Raw genomic sequence first — 16,296 nt, forward strand, 5'->3', positions numbered from 1 at the left:
AAAATTAAACAAAATTCTTCTGATTTAAAGTTATGTAAATAATTTTAATTGTGGTTATTGTATACAATAAATCAAACATTTGTTCAAAGCTCTTATCGGTTGTTCTAAAGAGTTATATTTAGTTTGACGTTTAAAAAATGTAGAGATCAAAACACAAACAAAAATTTCAATTTAAATACATAATTGAAACAAAAATCCTAATTATGATCCAGTCTTATAATAACTATTATAATCACAACCCATCAATGTCCTTCTGCTGGCCATTCGCTTGGTCACAGTAGGGTTGTTGGATACACATGTGGCCAATTTTCATTCGACCCTTTCTGTCGAAATTTTCCTTCCCCACCGAACACACCATTAATTTAAGAGAGAAAAAGCCCATGACAACTTAACGTGTTTAATATTTATTATTATAAGCAAGAACAAATTATGTAAACCGGAATAATCGTTGCTACCTCCATTTTTAATTTCCTTAACCCAAATAGATTATCTTATTATAGATTATCTATTGAAATGAACTCGGTAATAATATTAAAATACATAGTTGGTCCTAAAAGATAAATATGTCGCAATATTAAAATATTCCGGCATAACGCCGAGCAACTTCTTGTAATCTGTGGTGAAGTATTGCGGGTGATACACTCTGTGGGCGTGGTGGGAGATGTCCGCGAGGATGTCTGACTGGAAGTCCCGCGGAACCTGCAGGCACGTAAACACGCCATCATTGCGCCGTCGCTATGAACGCGGATGCTACCGAGAAGAACCGACAAACCCACCGGGGCAAATTAACGGATATAGATTATTCTAGAGAATTCGAGTGACAACTGTTAAAGAAATTGAAGCTCATGTCAGAAAAACATTGCTTGCATTGATTGCTTGCAGTCAAAACAAGATTACATTAAAGATAAAAAAGCGTGGCCTTAGTATTTGATTTCTAGGCAGGATGTATAAAAAAATACTGACATTCCCTGTAATTAAAATTGTGGAAAAGTGTAGCTACTGAATTTCTTTGCGGTTCTTCTCAGCAGAATCTACTTCCTTAACCGGTAGTAGCTTTACATATAATTCAACACTAACACGACGATTCAAAATTGCTTTTATGAGCCTACTGGGATAAGGATTTTTTTGACAAAAACAGAGAGAGCTGTAGGTCTACTAGAAACCGAAACACACGCACCGAGAACGTCAATGTGAACTCCAGAGGCTGGAACACCTCGCTGTAGGTGGCCGTGCAGTGTGTGATGACGAACAGCGGCCGGCCCTCGTGCGACACCGTCGCCCGCAGGGGGGAGCCCAGCGACCAGCCGCGCAGCGGCGTGGCGGGCCGCGGCCACACGCTCAACGTGTTGTAGGCGGGGCCTGCGGGGAACACGCGGGATACTTAGCGGGCTGTGTTGCCAGCACCCCCTCCTTTTATTCAAACAATATGGCGGACGGTCAAATGGGTCAACGGATGGTTAGTGGGTACCACCGCCCATAGACTTTGGTGCTGTAATATTAATTTATCCATATATGTCATCGTCATAGTCGTCTTTAGTATTGCTGTTTGGCGGTAAAACATATATTCACAAAACCAGTAAGTGTGCTCAGCTTTCAAGTCAAAGTATTATTGCTAAATGTTTTATCGTAAACAGCAAATAATATAATATACAAGATGTTACCCCAACTGGCAGAGCAGTGAGCACTAACGCCTGCAGACACCCCTGTCCCCAGGTTAGCTTTGTAGCGCGTGTGTGTAAGCTCTTACCGCGCATAATGAAGCTCAAAGCGCAGGAGTCGGCGTCGCAGGTCCTGTTCGCCAACGTCAAGGAATGTTCGTACTCCGCGGGCGGGCCCATTTTTATGAATAAACTGCCTTTCCTAAAAACAAAAAAGTATAACACTTTTATAAAAATGTGAAAATCAAGACCAAGCATTTTTTCAAGGTTGTTGATGAAACGTTACCAGAAGTAGAAACGAAGTCGGTTTTCAATCTAAATGTTAGTGATTCAATCCACGTGCTTTTTTAGTTTATAGTCAGCAATTGCAACAATGCAATTTATAATTTGCTTGTGTGTTTAATGTGATAACGATTAAATGAATTAGTAAGAATAATGCTTCTATATTCAATAAAATTTTTTTTAAACGCAGTTATAAATGTATTCATTAAATCGATTCAAAGTTTCCGCAACATAGCAGAAACAGTAACGAACGAATTTACTAATTTTTAATTTGTCTCTGTGGCTGATATTTTGAATTATTATAGTTCTGCAATCCATCAAGAACGGTCAAGAAACTAATATATTTATTTTTCTCGCAATTAATAGCAGAGATAGAATTTTGTAATATCTAGGAGGCCGCATTTTGCAACGAATGCACATTTAATCGGTAGTTAGTGAAGCGACATCACACACAGCAAGCACTCCCCGACACGATCCAGTAAGGAGACGGCACAGAAAAAAATACATCACAAAGAAAGATATCTTAAAAACCTTTTTTTGTAATGCCTAACTGAAAAAATGACGTTTCGGAGGTTTCGTGTATAATATTACAGTAGAAGTTCTTGCAATTCAGCTTCAAACACTTTAAACCCAGACTAGTGATTTGACATTCACGAATAAATGTTCTTGTAAAACTATAAAACGCAATCTTATGTCAAAATCTATTATTTAAGGATATATTTGAAGCTTCAGTTAATTTAGCCTTCGATGAACGACTAACGTATTGGATTACCGTGTTGCAACAACCTTCAAACCTCACGAGAGGAAAGGAAGCTTCCGTCTAGGATAACATTGAATTTTTTACTAATAATAATAATGTCTAAAATATTTAATTTAGGTTAGTTTTATTTTCATAAAATTCTAATGTCCTGTTTTAACTTTACGTTGTTAATTTTTGTTGAAGTTTCCCAATGAGACGCCAATGACTAATACGTTCCAATACGTGACGTGCGGGACGCACACGTATCGACGCGCGCGTGACCTCTGTACTTACCGTCAGCTACGATTGTAGTCACGCCTATAGTGAATAAATAAAATGTATCGTTTAATGTATTCAAATATACAACGAGGAGTACTAAATAATATTCTGATAAATGGCAACCCTGTTGGCTGACGTTAGTTTCGTTGCCAGGGCACCCCCCAGGGTTAGTTGCCAGTAAAAATACTCAACTGCTCGGTCATCAACTAAATCCAACAACTTATTCCACTGCAGTTTAAAATACACTGAGAGGCACTGAGATGTCACGTCCGTCGTGCCTGTAGTTACACTGGCTCACTCACCCTTCAAACCGGAACACAATAATATTGCTGTGGTACCCTGGGTGAGTCGGGCTAGTAACAATATTTCTCAAATATTCGAAACAAACTACCACGCAACAGTAAAGGTTAGTCAAACAGAAATTACATAAATCTGTCGAACCGCGGTTTGTAGAGCGGCAAATCGCAATAAATATATTTTTCACATTTATCCGCCGAATACACGATCAAATCGCTGTCGGTGATCTGAAAAGCGCCCCCCCCGCCGGCTCCGTACAGGGCGCTCCCCCTGAGGGCCCGCAGCGCCGCCTGCGCGGAGTGCGCGTCGAGTTTGCTGACCAGGACGCCCGTCACGGTCTCTCTGGCCGTTAGGTTCGCGTCGTACGTTGTTATTTGTGAGTGCTGGAAAGAATGAAATTATAGACTACAATTACTTATTCTATAACGAAAACAATTTATTTCAATAATCAATTAAACGGTCTTAGTGGTGATCTGTCAAACTGTGACTATCCAAAAACAAAAGGTCTATTAGAAGTTAAGGCATTCATTATAGTCGTTGAATATGAAAGGTGAGCAAACATCTCGTGACTGTAATTACACTGGCTCACTCACCATACGCTCTAGTTACTACGCAAATGCTTAATATTTGATGATTTTACTTTCTACTCAAACAATCAGGCGGAATATTCAAATAGGCAATTCCAATACCAGGTCTAAAGACGAATAAACAAAAGTCTTGAATTGATAGGACATCACAACACGGATACAATATGGATTCATGTAAAAAAAAAGAGTAGTTTGAACGACGGCGAATTTGTTACCGGAACTTTGTATGCGATATTAAAGGCAGTGAAGTCGATTCCAACCACCAGAGGACGAAACCCAAACAAACAACAAATGATATTCTATGATATTCATTATGGACTTGAATCCTTTATAGGAACTTAAGAAGTAAAGTTAAAGTAGATACAAGTAGTTAAGTGCAAGTCGTGTTGTATTACAAATAAAGACATTAAATAACTACTAATAGCGCTCAATACAGCTGACCTATTAGGATATCGCATGGAATACGTAAATCTAAGTCATTAATTATTGTGCATTCCCTTCTAACATGGGAATATTGTAATTGTAGTTAACCTAAGTAAAAAAAAACTAATTATTTATAATAAATATAATAGTTCCTCACGATACTTACATACCAGAAATGTCTCTGCGTGGTGTACCCGCGGTACGGACTGAGCGGAGCGAACGCCGCACACACACTCAGCAAACTCGCAAACAGCAGCGACACACACACGCGCCCGCCGAACAGCAGCTCCACTCCCGACTGACACACACTCGCCGTTAGCGGACACCCACCAGGCGCCGGGGGGGAGGGGATCGACGTCGTCATTTTTACGTCTCTTTCTTATCGGCAGCGGGACGAGCAAATGGGCCACTTGATGGTAAGTGGTCACCACCGCCCATACACAATGACATCTCTTATAATCAAATGCGCCACCGACCTCGTGAACTAAGATGTTATGTCCCTTGTGCCTGTATTTACACTGGCTCACCCACCCTTCAAATCGGAACACAACAATAGCGAGTACTGGTGTTTGCCGGTGAAATGTCTGATGAGTGACTAGTACCTACCCAGATAGGCTTGCACAGAGCCCTACCACCAAGTAAGTAAGTAACAAGTTAAATAGAATAATAATCGAGATATCGACTTGTTTTAAAAAAAACCAGAGCAAGTAAAGCCGTTGGTCCTGCGTGAATGTATGTTTGCCGTCACATCGGATTATGAGAGTAAAGGAATAGAGAGTTCACCTGTATTTACGCACCGAACTACGTTATAATATGTCCCGCGTGGCTGTCCAGCTCACCTGAGATTGGGCGCTTCAATGAAATCGGTCAACGCGACATCAGTATTATTATTAAAACCCCACTTGTATGACGTTAACGCGTAACGTTCATTAAGTTTTAGAACAAAAAGCAAAAGCGTCTCACGACAGTGGCCACGGCCAGCGAGGCGAGCGCCACGGTGACGGCCGCCACCGTGTAGTCGGGGGCGTCGGAGCCCGAGCGGCCCATGATGGGCACCAGCAGCGACAGCAGGCGGGCCGCCAGCGACACGCACAGCGAGGTCGCCGGCAGCAGCAGGACCACCTCCAGCATCAAGTGCTGCCAGCCTGCGGCGACGCACTCGGGGGCTATTATTTCGGCGGACGCTCCTCAATCTTTTTTCATCGATACAGGAGAGACTAAATCTACGAGAACTATCGAAGGAGGAGTGCTCCCTCACTCACCCGCCAACCTCCGGTAGCCGACGACCGTCAGCGACACGAACCCGCCGAGCGCCATGGGCAGCAGCGGCGCGGCGACCACGTACCGCACGTTGGTGAGCTGCGGGAACGCGCACTGCAGCAGCAGCGCGGCCGCCAGCACCGCGCGGGACGCCGCCTGCGCGCGCGACGCGCGCCACGAGCGGCTCGCGCTGCGCTGGGGGGGGGGGGGGAGTTGAGTCGCGGGTCATATACATCGACTGACATATAAGCTTCCGCGGTGCTAGATTCAAATACCGGACGGACTGATAATAATATAGCTCCTTAAAACCAATTCATATATGTTTTCCATTTAAAATAAAACGATACTGACGACTGATATTTTGTATAAACCTTATAGAAATAAAATCTTATTACAATATTATAGTGACTTTAAATTGTATTCACCTTCCTCGCTCTCCAGGAGTCGAAGGCGTGTGACGCGACGGTCATCGCTATAACAAACGGTCCTATGTAGAGCGGTACCACCAACCACTGCTCGGAGAGATATCTAAAATTACAGAAATCATGAAGGTGAATAATATGAATTTTAGTTATCATTAATAGACATTGGACATTGTTAATATTAATATTAACAATATATACTAGACGAATAATGTAACTCTGTCCGTTTGTTTAACCACTAAAGCATTGAAATGATCCTTATAAGCAAAATAGTGTCTTGTGACAGTAGAAACAAAGCTATAAATTAGAGAATTCGGGCGAATTAATTTATAACGGTACATGTCAAGGTCACACCTCATCTGTGTGGTTGTGGCGACCATCACGACGGTATTCAGAGCGACCACCGCGAGACCGAACAGCACACACACTATGCGACCGAGGACTGACCACAGCAGTTCGATTACAGAAGATCGTCCTGAAATTTATTGATTTCAAAATTATCTATATTAAAAAAAAAAAATTTTTACATAAAACCTATTTCACAAGATATAGCACGTTTCGGAAAAGGTATAAGAATATATAACACGACTGTATATGTATAAAGACGATAAATAATTTGTGATTATTCTAATGTGCTCAGTTCAGAGGACGTTTAAGTTATCATAGTAATATTAAATCAAAAGATGAGATAATGGTGATGAAAAAACTCACGGAGTCCAAACAGCCACAGGAAGTACACCACACTGGATAGACCCAGCAGACCGATGAGTATATCGACGACGAGGCCGGTAGTCCTGGAGTACGTCACCATGAACAGTCCCATATAGTCGTAGTAGACCACAGTGGATTTCGACTCCTGGAATTTTAACAAATTTAGCACATTCTTAAGAATTTGTTCAGGGCACATTTTGAGCATAATTTAATGAAAGCAGTAAAAATATGAAAGAACAATCGGGCTGCAAATATCCCAGTGCTAGGTGAGAGGAACTCGGGGCGGGTTCGAGGCTCTCTCCTCACTCTCGCAGCTTTTGCGACACCCTCGCAGAAGACCATCCGCGTCCAACAGATACACGGCGCTTCCCTAGCTTACTGATACCCATGCGGTACAATATAACCCGACACATGAAATTTCCCTAACCATGTTATCTTGCAGCACCAAACAAACTTGGCTCACTCAGTCTTCACAACGCATGCATAAAGTATACAATGAGTGGGAAGTAGCTGCCGAGACGGGCTTGTACAAAGCCCTACACCGAGTTGGCTTTGATTGACATGCACATGTGCTGACTACTAGACCGTTACGATTAGTTCTATTATTATATCTGACTCGATAAGAAGACACAATCGAGTGTCTAGCTAGTTCTTCTTGCAAAAGTCTACATTCCGATGCGGTCCCTTGATGATTCTAAGGGCCTATTTAAATAAAATACATTTTATTGATATTTGCCAACCTTATTCTCCAACTCCTCGCTGTCAGCCAGTTCCCTCACGAGGCTCAGCAGCATGTTGCCAGCGTTCTGGATGACTCCATCCTGTATAAGCTCCGGTCTGTCGTTGCGGGTGTGGTAGACGTTACCGCCCTTTATGAAGGCTATGTCTATACCTGAAATAATGCAGTAAAAATAACATTGTATCACTAAGATCTTTGTCAACCTATTTTTGATATTAACTTTAGTGTTACCAATTGAAAAAATAAAATAATAACAGGACAAATGTTCGAAACATATTATTTGTTTTCCTCAAATTTATAATAATGATTACTTGGTGGTAGGGCTCTGTGCAAGCCCATTTTTGTAGGTACCAACCACTCATCAGATATTCTACATATAAACATTAAATATACAACACTATAGTAATAATCAAAATATACTTTATTCGGGTAGGCTACATTCAGTAAGGTTACCACCGGTTCGGAATGTAGATTCTATCGACAAGGACTGGCAAGAAAATTAGTATATATATATGTCGAGGAACGAGCAACGCCATTTGTTAATACGATCAAGAACTATGCCTCGGTGTTGATGTCAAGGGGAATTGGATGGAATCGATTTTGGGAAACGGCAACACTGCATTTTTTGATGGGGCTGTCATTCATTCATTTGTTATTACAGATTTTGTTGGTCGTGGAAAAAATAAAATATTGGGAAGTCCGATAACGGTGGAATTGAAGCACAGAGTAATGGAAGAGGAGCGACCTGAGCCCGAACGTGCGGAGGATGCGACATATAATATATCCAGCCTGGAAGTCAACAAGCATTAACTCCACGCTTTTTTATCATCTATATAATCTTGTGTTGAATAATATGCTTTATTTATTAATGTTTTTAACAAGAGATTAGAATTTATGAATCGGCAAAGTTAAATATATCTGCCGATTGTTATTATAGGAACGAATTCCTTGCACCAAAAAGGATTTATGACTTGTAATCGTTTACGTCATTACGTATTATATATATATGAAATAAAATGACGTCAATTTTATTTTAATAATAATATTCAAGGAATAATAATTAAATTTAACTATGAATTCGTTAGTAAAAACAATGAAAAACAGAGGACCAAAATCCGATCCTTGAGGCACTCCTTAAAAAAATCGCGTCTACTGATGCTATAAAACGCTTTACGGTTACGATATCAAAGTGATTAATGTTACTCTGAATATACAAAGCATTGTCGTAAAAATATTGTGATGCAACAGTGAGTTGCGTTACACTCACCATGTATGTTCCCGAAATCTCTGAAAATCCTGAAGTCAGTATCCGAGGGTATGACCCCCGAAGCGAACAAAACCTCCCCCAAGCCTTGCGCGTTCGGTTTCGAGCAAGTCCTCTTGTAGGCCTTCAGCACCCTCGGATCCGTTACCTGGATGAATTGCGACCAATATTTTAAGTATATGATAAAAAATGTAGGCAAATGGGTTATCATAAATGGGATAACCTGTCAACATTGACATTGTCAGAAATCGAAGCCATTTTTAAGCTGTGTTTGCACGAACTTTGAAAACAACATTGTTAAATCTTTCTCACTTCGAACTACACCATAATCATTTGTCGTATTGATGCTAGAACAACAAACAGAAATGATTATACTTCACTGGAGATTACATCACTGGAGATTAAATGTGTATCTCTCCAGTCATACACCAAGTATTTTTATCATTCCCTAGGTGGAATTTGACAAAAAAGTTGTGATTTTTTTTTAAATAATTTAGATCTTTATGTAAAGGCGAAAAGAAAAATTGGTATTGTTGATACAGTGATTGTAATTCATTCAAGTTCGACTCACCTGGAAAACGCTCGGCTTTCCGTTCATTCCGGCTGAATCTAAATTGACAACGTTCGTAACGCCCTTCGCCCACGGGTGACTGAGGAACCCGTGACTCCCCTGTAAACGTTTTGCTATTATGTACAAGTTTTATTAATCGGATAACAGTAACAGTCCCATAGGCAATCACAACCTCTATTTTTCAGGTCATCTTTTGTAGCTCATTCCACCACGCGAGATTGACTGATAGTCCAGTCACTGGCAACATTGATTTGGGCTGACGAACCCATTTAGAATTACGTTTAAATATTACACTAAAGTAGCAGTAAAGTAGCAGTAGTAGCAGTATAGTAGTAGTAGTAAAGTAGCACTACTGAATTTTCGTTTGCTTAATTTGAGTTTATAACTCATCTCGTGCTCGGCGGTGAGGGAAAACATCGCAAGGAAACCTGCGTGTGTCTAAATCCAACGAAATTCTTCCACGCGTGGATCCAAACAAACCCGCATTGGAGCAGCATGGTGTAATATGCTCCAAAACTTCTCCTCAAAGGGAGAGGCACCATAAGCCCAACAGTGGGAAATTAACAGGCTGTTACTGTGTATGACATAAAAGTTTTCATATCTAAATAGACTAACTATGACTAGCTTTGATAAGAAGATGGTGGGTCTCACAAACGACGGTCGAAGTGATTATAATGAAGCTATTGCCCCACGTCAGCCATTCTTAAACGCGATATCTTTTTATGTAATAGTTATGCAGATGGTCATATGGACCACCTAATGGCAAGAGCATCGCCCATAGACATTGGCACCAGTTGGTGGCGCATCACACCAACTTTGGGAACTAAGATGTTATGTCTCTTGGGCCTGTAGTTACACTGACTCACCACCCTTCAAATCGGAACATAATAATGCTAAGAAATGCTATTTGGCGGTAGAATACCCGATGAGTGGGTGGTAAGCCCCACTTACCAAGTAAGTCAAGAAGAGAATAGTCTACTGTTGAGATAATAAAATAAAAAATAAATATTTATTATGTTACATGCAAAGGGTTTAATCTATAACAGGTTAGGACCCAAATCATAGTAAGTTACTAGTAAGGACTAGTACTTGAGATATAGACACTACAAACGTAAATGATGTAAACACTTAAATAAAATAATTATATAACAATAACACTTAATATTAGTAATCAGTTTCACTCACCATGAGGGCACTTTCTTCAGCGCCGTTGAAGAGAAAGATTATGTTATGTTTCAGTTTTTCTTTCCTCCGAGATAACTTGGACAATGTTTCCGCCATCACGGCACAGAACACGCCATTGTCCGACGCACCTGGATCAGTGTGTTTTAGTGTCAGCATTAATTAAATAAACTAGCCAATCGGTTAACGAGATGTGAGGCTTATTATCGATACCATTAATGGGACATTATTTATGTCGTAATGGTCTTCTAGAACCAGTTTATGTTTTATTAGTTGCGAGTCTTTGCACGTTTGGTTGGGTGGTACTCTCACATGAGTTGCTGTACCACTTATACCCTGTTCAAGTTAGCTAGATCTTTTTGACAGACGGGCTAGTGATGAAAAACAGAAAATATACCATATATAACAGTCGATGGAAAGATGGAATGCGTAATTTAAATTAGAATTCAATTTTTTTTAAACTTATTTTTCTAAAATGAGTTATTCCAGCTAAAGAGACCCAAAAGGACCCCCGTTCGTAACAATAACTTAACAATGATCTTTAATAAGGATTTTTGTAATCGATATTTGTAGCAGTTACTGCCTGTTAATCGCGTCCCTATTGTCCGACCCATATAACATTGTACAAGCGTCTATTATTTTCAGTGTTTCTGTTTAAATTTTACTTCGAAGCAATAATATATAATAGAAAAAATCTTAAAATTTTCGGATAACGCTTGAATCTTTAGGAACTTTTGTATTATACGTTTTTTTTTAAATTAATTTTACAATTTTTAAAATCATTAATAAAATAATATGTTCGTCATTGCAAAATTTACATCTGTCAAAAAGATCAAGCTATCTTGTACAGGATATAACTATATTTTTAGCTGTATCGGATTTGATTTGAAGAAGCTAGCATATTTACAGACATATCCAGTTCCAATGGCTGGCGCGTATGGATAGTGTGAGTAATGTTCTTCCAGTGCCGAAGTGTACTATGCTACTACTCTAATGACCGCTTATAATCTTGTATTTAAGGAATAATAATATAATTTAATTATGAATTCGTTAATAAAAACAATGAATAACAGAGAACCAAAATCCGATCCTTGAGGCACTCCTAATAAAATCGCGTCTACTAATGATATAAAACGCTTTATGTTTACGATTTGTGATTACGAATTAATTTGATATTATTTAATACCCAACTTTAATTAAGTCTTTTAAGACCTTTTGATCGTAATTTATTAAGCAGAAAGAAAATTTCCAATACAATAGTTGAATGCTTTCAAAATATATGTATACATTGCATCGACTTGCTTTGTGGCAGTTTGACGAACAGCACGGTTTCGATTCGACAGCAATTAGTTTAACTTTTTTGTGGAACTAAATAAAATAATCATAAATAATTACTTTTATACAAATATTTGCATTTTTATAAAATTAAAAAGATTAATCTAGAAATGAAATAAATGCCCTGTAAAAAAAATATGTAAATATATAAAAAATATTAGTTGTCTATGTGTGTTGTGAAAATTCACAGATTGATTTTAATTTAATTACGCATAAATTTGTCTTGTATATTTTATTCAAAACATTAAACTAACGGAGAGCCCCTTAGGCTGACATTGATTAAAACTACGCTCTGCTTTAAATAACTTTCAAAAATTATATAGTATGCTAATTAGACATTTTGCCATAAAACCTTGTAATCATAAAAATAATCAAATAACACATATAGAAGTCCTTACCAATAGCAAAGGGTACCGAGTCGTAATGACAGTTGACCAACAACGACGTCCCGATGGTACCGTTGGGATGGAAGCCGCTCTCACCTTCCAACACCGCTATGACGTTCGAAACGTTCTGGTAACAGTTCACATGGGAGGAGCTGGACGCTAACCAGTAATCACCTATAATACATTTCAAAACATTGTAAACCCTTCTTTAAAATAATATTTAGAATTATATGGACTTTTAAGCCGGGACGTTGTGGACAAATTTGTATCCAAAGCAGATACAGGAGTCTAAGGCGCTGTCATATTGTTGAAAGCAATTTTAGGTAACCGCCTGCAAATATACATATGCTGGGCTCAATCAAGTTGCTCTAATGCGGATCGATGGATCCATCCAGATAGAATTTCAACCAACTATTGCAGGTTTCCTAAAGATTTTGTTGACCTTGTTACACCGGCTCACTAACCCATCAAACCGGAACATAGAACCACAATCTTCGTTAAGAAGTCAAATAAGGAATGATCTTCAAAGGAGAAGATGCAGCCCAGCAGTGGGATATTTACAGACACATTTATTTACTATAGAAATGAAATGTCGGTAAACCTGTCAGTCCTACTCACCAGAAACAAACTGCCAATCCGTTCTCACGGGTATGTTTGCTTTGTTAGCAATTTCATCAACGATATCTTTCATATCCCTAGTTTTTATCAAGTGAAACAAAGTCCCCGCGACCCTGGGCTGGCCTCCGAGTATGCGATTGAGGTAAACCTTTGCGGTTTCTTCGCTAAACGTATTCGAATCCTGGAATGAGTTGAGGCCCATTCAGAAATACTAGGGATAAGATTATGGTCACACACTACATCCAGTAGGCACCTAAGCACTTTTGATTTATCATGTTAATGAATAACAACAAAAAAACTTAAATCGTATATTTTTATTGATAAATTTTAATCTTCCTCTACATTTTGTATGCGCCACCAATATTGGAAACTAAGATGTCATGTCCCTTGTTCCCGTAGTTACACTGGATCGCTCACACTTCAAACACAATAATACTGAATATTATGAATCTACAATAGACTAGAAACATATTATAGTGCATCTGTGTGTGCAGACACCGATGTAATATCTATTATCCGACTCTCATAAACCAATATAATGAAATATCCGATACGACCTGAAAGGGTTCAGGCGCAGGACTAACGGCTTTACATGCTTCTCGAGATACTGGACAGCTACTGAGTTTTTACTGGGGTTTTGACTCGGGATCTGCGGCCTTATTAATTAGCCACAAGATCAACAAGACAGTCGGATAACTTGCCATAAGAAAAGCTACATGGATGCTATCATTGCTGTAGTAAATTAAAAAAAAAACTTACATCATTTGCGATGTCTCTTTCACGGATAACTGTTGGCATAGCATCTTCAATAACTATAATTGTATATGTAAGAAGCAAGTAGAAACCAAAAAATAATAATATATATGGTCCAGGAACCTAAAATGGAAACAGATGATCTTTCATATTACTTTTATATACATAGACAATGAGTGTTGCTAGTGGTCGAAATTCGAGCATAATCACATTTTTGGTGAGTATATTAACGTTTGGAACTTTTTTTTTACTATTTTTTTTAACTGATAAAACTAAAGCTCTTAAATAACTACAAAACTAAAAAAATAAACAAGGGCGACAAAAAACGTACTAAACTATTTTTTCTTTGTAAACTGCCTGTAAAATTCTCAATGCTGGACTTTTGAGGAGGTTTTTAAACTTATTCAGTCATGCTACTCAAACCTCGATTGGTGATTGGAATTGTTGATAACAACTTTTCTTTGAAGATTGGCTTTGGTTTGCTTTGGATTGGCTGATGATATTTAGGCTGTTCGAACGGCACCGTTTAATAAAGCGGCTAGGCATATCATTGATTTGCTAATTTAATCAATTGGCTGCTACATATAATTTTTATCTATATTCAACATCTAATACAAGTAACGTAATCCACTTTAATGAAGTATTATCGAGAACTTTTTCAACAATAAAATGATATGAAAAATATAAGGAAAAATATACCGAACATAATTATACAATAATGTTTTTCTATCAGATGTGATGAAACTACAAGGTAAATTAATTATTGTGCAATACTTTCCTAATATTTCTGAAGACAACTCTATACTATTGCCAGTTTATCATCTCAGTTACAACATCAGTCCACTTGAAATATCATAAATATGAATAATCTCCTTAATATACAATCATTGTATATAAAAGAAGCTGTTAAATTCTTGTATAAAAACATAATTAAGTAATTATTAAAATGCTTTTGAATTACCAATAAAATAAAATACTATTTCTTTTATCCAGTTTTTTTTATTCAGCCGGATGTCTATCCGGTATTCGAATAGTAGCTATCCGGTATTCGGCCGGATAGTATTATGGCCGCCGGATAGGCTGGATACCGAATAGTTACCGGATATCCGTTTCATCTCTACTGTAAACCTTCTCCTCAAAGGGAGAGGAAGCCTTAGCCCAGCAGTGAGAAATTTACAGGCTGCTAATGTAATGTAATACATTGATAATGAGATTCATACATAGACAATTCTACTAATTTTGTCTTTTTTTTTATTTGTAATTTTTCCAAGCACATTATCAATATAATGTATTAGGTACTCTAATGATGATGTATGAATTTGATGATATTGAAAGGCGATGCTGCATGAAGAATATTAACACAAAATGTAGAAGCACTTATGCCCTTATAATTTGTACCATTGTATAGCGAGTATAAATAAACACAGACACGGCATCATTGAACTAATCACTCCACATACAACATTTATACATAAAACCAATAACTTTTTATATATATATATATTATGAATGATCTGTTGTTAAATTGGTATTCAGAAAACAATAAATGAAACGTGCATTGTTATTGTGTGAAATAATGAATAGGATAATAACCCGTTGTGAAGATTTTTCGTCATGATCATTCGCCTCGATGGTTGGAAGACCAGCAAAAGTTTGCCGGTTCTTCTGTAAGTAATAAAAAACAAAAACAAAAATGATTTTCCTAGAATTAACGTACACTGTTAACATGAGGTACAACAAATACTTATAGTTTAGGTTACCCAACTACACAGGGTTAGTAAATCCTTTGGTTAGGAAAATGTAGACATTTTTTACAACAAAATCCCAGATGTAAAATTTAAAAGAATGTGACTTTTTAGTTGATTGCACCCATTGGAAATGAGATGATCGCCTCTGGGTCATTTAAAATGAAAAAAAAAGATTAGATTTCTTAAAATTAATAAGGTGTATATCATTTAAAAAAATTACTTTGACTAAATATTGTTAGGTTTTTGATTATTGAAATCTGCTAATTGGATAATATTTACAAACATCTTTCATAAACAATATTTTCTATCATATTAATCAGTACTATGTTAATTCCCAACTAAATCTCATTTGCCAATCAACAAATCAAACTTAATATGAACTTGTAGTCGAATATACTTGTAGAGTCAAGATCAGAATTTACAAAACACTTATAATATGATAGAAAAGAGTATACATGGAAAAACTTGCAAGTACTTATTATTATGACAGGGGGATATTCTGTTATCAGCAGTTATTATTCAATTACATTCAAGGATATCATTAATAATTTCAATTTCAACAAAATAATTTATTTTTCTTTGTATTGAGGAATACTCAAATAATATGTGTTATATAAACATCGACTTTTTAAAGTTTTATTAAATAAGGAAACTAAGTCCCAGTTGGAAAATTAACTAATGTTAAAGTCACTATATCAGTCTTGCTATGATAACTTTATATTTAAAAGGTAAATCTTGTATATTTACTTACGGATGACATTTCTTTAGATAAATGTTTTGATGATACCGGATACCGGTAGGTAACACATTAAAAAAGTATTACTAAAAATAGTTATTACTTGAATCCTGTCACACTTTGTCAGATATCGCTTGTAGAATTAAATATCACTATTTAGTTATTTACATCGAAGATCGTAATAGTCAAGAAAATTTTTAAAATTTTTTATTGACACATCTGTCACCTGAAATGAAACTTGAAGGTAAACTGTAAACACTAATAGTAAACAATACACTCGACTTTAACTTTTATATTGGCTCATGT

General features: G+C 37.5%; 1 protein-coding gene across 6 annotated transcripts; it reads right to left on the bottom strand.

Moving 5' to 3' along the window:
- Positions 1-23: 23 nt before the first annotated feature.
- Positions 24-16,246, bottom strand: LOC125072662 (endoplasmic reticulum metallopeptidase 1-like). Of its 6 annotated transcripts, none has more exons than XM_047683319.1 (19): positions 16,006-16,246; positions 15,100-15,171; positions 13,513-13,629; positions 12,754-12,934; positions 12,148-12,309; positions 10,418-10,545; positions 9,233-9,331; positions 8,665-8,809; positions 7,399-7,550; positions 6,659-6,803; positions 6,302-6,422; positions 5,951-6,053; positions 5,528-5,715; positions 5,229-5,410; positions 4,436-4,563; positions 3,385-3,638; positions 1,748-1,860; positions 1,178-1,359; positions 24-699 (listed from the first exon to the last, which is right to left on the bottom strand). In XM_047683319.1, exons 1-19 carry the CDS (start codon positions 16,012-16,014, stop codon positions 532-534), a joined length of 2,649 nt encoding a protein of 882 aa, XP_047539275.1. In that variant the 5' UTR covers positions 16,015-16,246; the 3' UTR covers positions 24-531. The 6 variants fall into 6 exon arrangements, 5 of the variants coding, with proteins under 5 accessions (XP_047539275.1, XP_047539276.1, XP_047539274.1 ...); XM_047683320.1 differs by having other exon boundaries at positions 3,400-3,638; positions 4,432-4,563; positions 5,528-5,720; XM_047683318.1 differs by having other exon boundaries at positions 4,432-4,563; positions 5,528-5,720.
- Positions 16,247-16,296: the final 50 nt, after the last annotated feature.

The sequence above is a fragment of the Vanessa atalanta genome, chromosome 22 (genome assembly GCF_905147765.1).
Source record: "Vanessa atalanta chromosome 22, ilVanAtal1.2, whole genome shotgun sequence".
NCBI classification, from domain to species: domain Eukaryota; kingdom Metazoa; phylum Arthropoda; class Insecta; order Lepidoptera; family Nymphalidae; genus Vanessa; species Vanessa atalanta.

Bases quoted from the DNA above. Each gene is read 5' to 3' on its own strand.
- LOC125072662 (XM_047683318.1), bottom strand. The intron at 9,332-10,417 runs GTGAGTGAAACT...AAACGTTTACAG, and splicing joins CTGAAGAAAGTGCCCTCATG to GGGAGTCACGGGTTCCTCAG. The intron at 5,411-5,527 runs GTGAGTGAGGGA...GCGTCGCCGCAG, and splicing joins CGGCTACCGGAGGTTGGCGG to GCTGGCAGCACTTGATGCTG.